Genomic DNA, 6,924 nt, shown 5'->3' on the forward strand with positions numbered 1-6,924 from the left:
ATGTCACCAGGGCCCCCCGCTGCTTCCCTAAAGACCCCCTTCCCCTCTTCAAGAGGTCCTGGGGGAGGGCTCTGCTGTGTTTGCTTCTTCATGAATTTGTACCCTTGGGGGGTCACAAAAACACTCAGGGAGGTGGGGTATGAGAGACAGGAAGGGACACTTACTCATCACAAATATCTCTCCAATGCGGGCATTTGGGGTTTTGTACAGACAGTCTGACAGTAGACACACTGTTCCTGCCGGTGTGCGTCTCCTGCAATGTGGAAGTTCTACGCAGGGAAACACTGGCCAAGCCAGGAAACTGAGAATGATATTCTTATTGGGCAACAATCGGTCGTTTTTGTGTTTTTGCTTGTGTGTGTGTGTGTTTTTATTTCAGGGGAAGGAATGAGGGATGTGATATAAAAAAGTCTATTAAAATTGTGAGGCTCACCCCAAACACCATTACTTATACTACTGCCCTCACACACAGAAGAGAAAACCTCTGGCCACTATACAAAAACTACTCCATAAAAGCACAGGGATCAATGAACTACGGATGCAAGTTGCCCTCAGGTGACCTTGACTAGTACGTCCTTCCTCTACTCTGGGAGGGCGCAGGGGTGGCTCAGCCCTACAGAGCCACTGCAGGCTCCCGAGTGAGGTGAGGAGGGTGGCCTCACGGTCCCCAGCCAGCACACCCTCGCCAGGGGAGACAGTGTGGGCAGCACACCCTTTCTTTCAGTCTGTAGAAGGATACGCTTGGCGAGCTGACGTGTCAAGTGTAAACCGTCTGCTGGGTGCTGTCTTGCATGGAAATTAAAACTTTCTCTCCCCAACCACCTTCCTTGGATACCCTCTTTCCCTCAAGTTCTCTTTGCCTATGTAGAAAAATAACAGGGGGGAAAAAATCAAGCAAACAAAAAGCTAAGAAGACAACAGACAACCAAAACTCCGACAAAATAAGTTAATATTTATCAAAATATTTTACAGCACCAATCTACATAAATTTAAATATCTTTCTTTGGAAATCTAAGCTTTGGGCTCATATGATGCTCCTCCAGCACGTTCAGCAATGAGACTTAGAAGAGAGCCACCCCCAGCACGGTCACAGCACCTGGCCACCCCTGCCCCCGGCTGACCCAGCCTCTCAGCCGTCTCCCTTGCTCTTGTGTCTCCAGCACGTTCAGCAATGAGACTTAGAAGAGAGCCACCCCCAGCACGGTCACAGCGCCTGGCCACCCCTGCCCCCGGCTGACCCAGCCTCTCAGCCGTCTCCCTTGCTCTTGTGTCTCTCTCCAAGAACCTTCTGGGGCACAGGGAGAAAGACAAATGCCATCGATTTATCAGGCTTCTTTCTACCAGATGTGTGTCAAAGGCCAGACTGGGAAGAAATGGGGAATTAAGCTTCAAAAGCAGCATTTACATTTCCTGCATTGTCCAAAATGCTGGCCTCGCATCAACACAGGACCCTTCCGTCTCCTGCATGATACTCTAAATGGAAGTAAGGCTCCGTCAGCATTTTTTCCTCTGGCTTCCACCTACGAGGAGTGTGTGGAACGGTGTTGGCCCCAGGCCCCACCCTGAGCAGGAGAGGAGTGGGGTGGAGTACACAGTAGGCACAGGGAGCCGTGGACGGAGGGTTGGCCGAGTCTCAGCTGCACCTGCCTGTGGCTCTCCAACTTACAGAAGCATGAGGTCCAGGGTTGGCCGAGTCTCAGCTGCACCTGCCCGTGGCTCTCCAACTTACAGAAGCATGAGGTCCAGGGCAGGTTAGAATCTCACCGCGAACACAAAGCTGCAGCATTTGGAGGACAGATGCATGGGAGGGACAGCAATATGACTGCCCATCACCCCATGTGCAGACCACATCCCCAAGATGACACACCATGACATGGGGTAATTATCTGGCCATTTTCCAAGTTAATGTTACGCCCCAACTTAATTTAGTGGAGTGGTTCACAGCAACGAACAGGAGGCTTTACTTTCATTACACACAAGAAAGAGGCCAAGCGGATCATGTCTGGGGCCAGAGTTATAACCACAACTTGCCATGACCCTGGACCAAGCTGCCACCTGCCTTGAGAAGCCTACAAGACCCAGGAGATTTGCAAGCATTGGAGGGCAAGATGTAGTGAATGGCAGAGACCATAGAAAATGGAGTTCTAAACTCTGCCTATTAGAGGCCAATCCTACACAAATAGAGTCTCATGTTCCAGTTACTCAAGGTACATAGCCAGCAGCAGGATGCCAGGAGCAGCACTCACTGGCCCAGGCCTGGAGGGGAAAGGGCTGAAGACTGTCTCCAGCTCTCACACACACATGCACGGAGCCAGCCCTCCCCCAGCCCTCTCGCCTTCGTTCCCACAGGAAGCCACCTCTTCCTCCTTGTCTTCGACAAACCCCTGCCCTCACTCCTGCTGCTGGGCCGTTGGTGCCATCAGAGCAAAGCCCTGCTGGGAAGGGGAGGTGGGGAGGGGCCCAGTCCCAATGCCCCATCTGGAAGCAACTCAGACGGCAGAAGCAGGAGGAGGAAACAGTCCCGGTCTCCCTTTGTAAGTGAACTGCTGCTGCTGCTGGGCGGGGGTGGGTGGCGAATGCTGGGGACGCAGTTTTGTGGTACTCATCTTGCATCTATGGCCAGCTGTTTGGGGCAGAGGGGGATGGCTACAAGGCTGGAGTATGCACATTGTCAATACCAGAACAGTCCCCAGGGAGGGGCCTGGATTCCCCCATCAGGAGAGAAGGGGACCTCCATCCTGCCTGAGGCCACAGCAGCCCGGGAGCTGAGCTGGCAAGGAGAGGCGCAGCTTTCTTGTTCAGAGGGAAGTGAGGAGACATGGCAGCCAGCCCCAGACAAGTGGTCCCAGCCATGGAGCTGTCCGGAGGTGGCCAGCGCCTCATTAGCCTCCCGCAGAATGGAGTGTGGACAGGACACGCGAGCTGTGGCCGAGGCTGTGGTTCAAGTCATTGCACCTTGGGTTGCACTAGGGGCATCATGAATGTGGGTGGTTCCTGCTGCAGCGGTGGAGACAGCAGGGTGCCTCCCGGTCTTCTGGGGGTGTCCCTCAGGGCTGCTGCCACCTCCGGGGGGTGGGGCTGCGCATCACTTGCACTGGTCCAAATTGCCATCAGGAGTCCTTGCTTGGTCAGTGGCCAGGGACGCCTCCTCGCTGTGCCAGAGACCATAGCCAAAGTAGATGATGAAGCCTGCAGGCCGCAAGCAGAGAGATGGGGCATGAATGGAGTGGGACAGGCTCGGGAACCAGACGGAAGGTGGCCCAGGGCTCACAGTCCCGTGGAAAAGCCTCCTGCACACTGCCTGCCCCTGCCTGGCCAAGCTCCTGAGGCTGGCCTCCCAGCAAAAGGGCCAGGGTCTGTGGCCTACCAGGAGGGTCCTTACAGGCCTGTTAGACTGAGCTGCTCACCTTGAATGAGAGTTTTGTCTTGCTTTCAGACTGCCTCCAGATGATGCTGGTGACCACTGCGCAGAGCAGGGCAGACACTGTGAGCACCAAGACTGCCCACAGCTCCCCGTGGGCCAGAGCCTCCCTTCCAAGCACGGCCACGATGCAGAAGGTGATGATCAGAACAGCTAAGAGGAGGGAGGCGGGAGAGAGAGAGGCGCAGCTCAGTCTCAAGCTGAGCTCCCATGGGTGTCCTCAGTCCTTCCCAAAACCTGTCGAGAGGGCAGCTCCACTTCTGGAGGCATCAGTCACAATCAGGACAGAATAACTGGCATCACAGTCCAGCGACAAAACAAAGGCTCATCCCCTCAGGCACCTTCCCCCACCCCACCCTCCATCGCCACTGACAAGAAACCATGTCACGCCTACCAGCATGACCCCAAACCCCTCTCTTACCTATGAGGCTGGCAGAAACATTCACAATTAGCCCAGACAATTTGGAAGGCTCCATGTTTTTGGGTGAGAGTACAGTTTTCAAAGAAAAATTCTCTGCCTCTGGTAAAAAGCCCGTCTGGGAGTCACTGGTGCTCACCAGTTCATTCTGGTCTATTCGATCTGACTCATCAGTAGTTCTGGCCATCTGGTAGACTACGTTAGGTTGCTCTGGCTGATACCTGTAAAGAAACGTGTTACATGACCACCATAATCTCCTTCAAGCAAAAGGACATGCGCCAACTCGCAGGTAAGCTGCCCACCACACAAGGCATACGATGGGAAGGAGATGGCCAGAACGGTGCGTTCTCCAGCAAAGTGAAGACAGGAGGGGACCTGGGTCCTGCTTCTGCGCAGCACCCTCCTTGGTGTCTCTGTTTTGGAGGGAACACGACTTCCACTGTGAACCAGCCCAGAAAAAAATGTCCTGAGAAGATTTCTCTTGCTCTGTGAGGTAGCAGTGGCCCTCAGATACTAAAGATAGGAGGCCACTCCCCACAAAACTGTGGCCGCAGAGAGCTAAAAGAAGGACAGGAACAGAAAGCAATACCGCTAGGGTCCTATTTGGTGCAGAGCCAGAGAAAGGTGTCTGCAGGCTGACAGATTTGAGAAATTCTGTTTGCGTGACTTAATTGGATCAATTTATTTTAAAACTCCAAGTGCCTAGGAGTAAACGACTACAGAGCTGGTGAAGGATGGGCCTGTGGCGCCATTTCCAAGACACAAGCTACCTGCAAGTAAAATACCCACTTTAAATAAGGTTCCTTATCTTCCCACCCAGAATGAATGGAGCACAAATCTTTTCTACCTGCTTTGAAAAACAGTGCTTTACGAATTATTTTGCATATGACACTTCTAAGAGTGAGCATAAAGATACTTGACTATTTTTGCACCGATTCACTTCTGTAACACTATTTAGTCAATTAAGAGAATGTTCTAGTGGTGAGCCCCTGAGAAGAAATAAGGGGTCCACAAACTAGTTTTACCTGATTCTATACAGCCACTACTAAGGCTCAATCCAGGTTTTACATAAACTAGTTGCTGAGCACATTACAAATGAAATCAGTGGCCTTGAAAGTATAAATACGAGAAAAGAAATAGGAAGGCTCTTGCTGGGAGAACGGTGCTGAGTCTCCATGAGCCCATGTTCTCCTGATAACTGCTGCCGTGGGCCAACCTCGGAGCAGAGCCCTCTCCTTCCATAGCAAAGGAAAACTGGAGTCCAGGGATGCCCTTTGGGAGGGGTGCTGGGGCAGGTGAGACCACCAAGGCACCAAGCCACTTTGCCCAGAGCCGCTTTACCACGACAGTCCATAAGACTCGCCTGGCCCACACGAGACCAAAACAGCCAGCACCTAGAAAGTGTCCCTGGATGCCAACCTAGGCTGCTCCACGCCGTATAATGGGATTCATTCCTCCAGCCACAGTGCACGAATGCTACAGACACATCACACCTAAGTTTCATAGGCCTTGGATTCTTCCGATTCTTACCAGGGCCAGCCCCCAGTCCTCTCTGTCCCAAGAACCGTATAATGGGATTCATTCCTCCAGCCACAGTGCACGAATGCTACAGACACATCACACCTAAGTTTCAGAGGCCTTGGATTCTTCCGATTCTTACCAGGGCCAGCCCCCAGTCCTCTCTGTCCCAAGAACCCAGACCAAATTGCAATCATTACCCTAAGCCTTCAAACATTCTGATCCCAGGATCCAGACCCAACAGAGGGGCTGAGAACGTGTCCCTATCCTCCCACCATCTAGCCAGAAAAATGAGGGCACCTGACAGAAGGAGTGGGCGATCCCATGACTCAGTTCACGGACAACCTCCTGACTAGGCCTCAACCACCAGATCCTACCCTGTCCTCCGTAGTCCCAGTGGAGCTGTCATCAACCTAGAAGTGACACTATATAAATCATTAATGTGAACAGTTAAAAAGCTACCAGGTGCATCTGCATTTCTGCTATGGGACCCAGAAAAGCCATACATACCGTAAGACCAACACACAGGCAGCCACCAAAGAGTAAGCCAGGAGAGTGCCAATGGACATGAGGTCCACCAAGTCCTTCAGGTCAAAGAGGAAGGCCATCACAGCTGGGGAGGAGACAGACATCAGGACCTGTGCATGGCCTTCTGCACACACAGACAGCCAGAACCACCACCCACCTGTGACCCAGCACATTTGAGGGCTGCTGCTTTTACTCCCACCCCCCAGGACTGGCCCTTCCAGGGAAGGACAGCGCTTAAGGGGAAGACAAGCTCAGGATTAAATCGCGTACACAGCCCTCGAGAAGGTAATAAAAACTAACATTTGTATAAAGAGTACTTTCATCCTCTTATAATCTCATGACAACTTTGCAAGCCAGCCCTACACTACAGATGAAGAAAATGAAGTTCACACAGGTTAGGAGACTTATCTAAGGTCATACAGCTCCAAACTGGAGTAGCCAGGATACAAACTAGGTTCTTGTGGCTCAGAGTCTAGTGTGTTGTCCTCTACACTGTGCTGACTCACTGACAGTCATGTGCATCCATTTAACCATTCATCACCCATCCATCGTCCACCCATCCATCATCCATTTATCATCCATCATCCATCCACCCATCTATCATCTACACACCCATCCATCCATCCATCCATCACCCATCTCACCCATCCATCATCCATCCATCCATCCATCCATCCATCCATCCATCCCCCATGTATCATACACCCATGCATCATCCATTTATCATCCATCATCCATCTACCCATCTATCATCTACACACCCATCCATCCATCCATCCATCACCCATGTATCATACACCCATCCATCATCCATTTATCATCCATCATCCATCCACCCATCTATCATTTACACACCCATCCATCCATCCATCCATCACCCATGTATCATACACCCATGCATCATCCATTTATCATCCATCATCCATCCACCCATCTATCATTTACACACCCATCCATCCATCCATCCATCACCCATGTATCATACACCCATGCATCATCCATTTATCATCCATCATCCATCCACCCATCTATCATCTAC

The 6,924-nt window shown here is 51.8% G+C and overlaps 1 protein-coding gene across 1 annotated transcript in view; it reads right to left on the reverse strand.

Annotated features, from left to right (window-relative positions):
* Positions 1-2,800: 2,800 nt before the first annotated feature.
* The window catches only part of SLC7A1 (solute carrier family 7 (cationic amino acid transporter, y+ system), member 1), a 22,680-nt gene continuing 18,556 nt past the window's right edge, over positions 2,801-6,924 (reverse strand). The window contains exons 7-10 of the mRNA XM_008584284.1: positions 5,868-5,970; positions 3,843-4,060; positions 3,406-3,574; positions 2,801-3,266 (exon numbers count right to left, since the gene is read on the reverse strand). Coding sequence (XP_008582506.1) covers positions 3,086-3,266; positions 3,406-3,574; positions 3,843-4,060; positions 5,868-5,970 — 671 coding nt within the window. The 3' untranslated portion in view covers positions 2,801-3,085. The remainder of the gene's footprint in view (positions 3,267-3,405; positions 3,575-3,842; positions 4,061-5,867; positions 5,971-6,924) is intronic.

This window comes from Galeopterus variegatus, unplaced genomic scaffold (assembly GCF_000696425.1).
Source record: "Galeopterus variegatus unplaced genomic scaffold, G_variegatus-3.0.2 Scaffold3204, whole genome shotgun sequence".
Classification (NCBI taxonomy): Eukaryota; Metazoa; Chordata; class Mammalia; order Dermoptera; family Cynocephalidae; genus Galeopterus; species Galeopterus variegatus.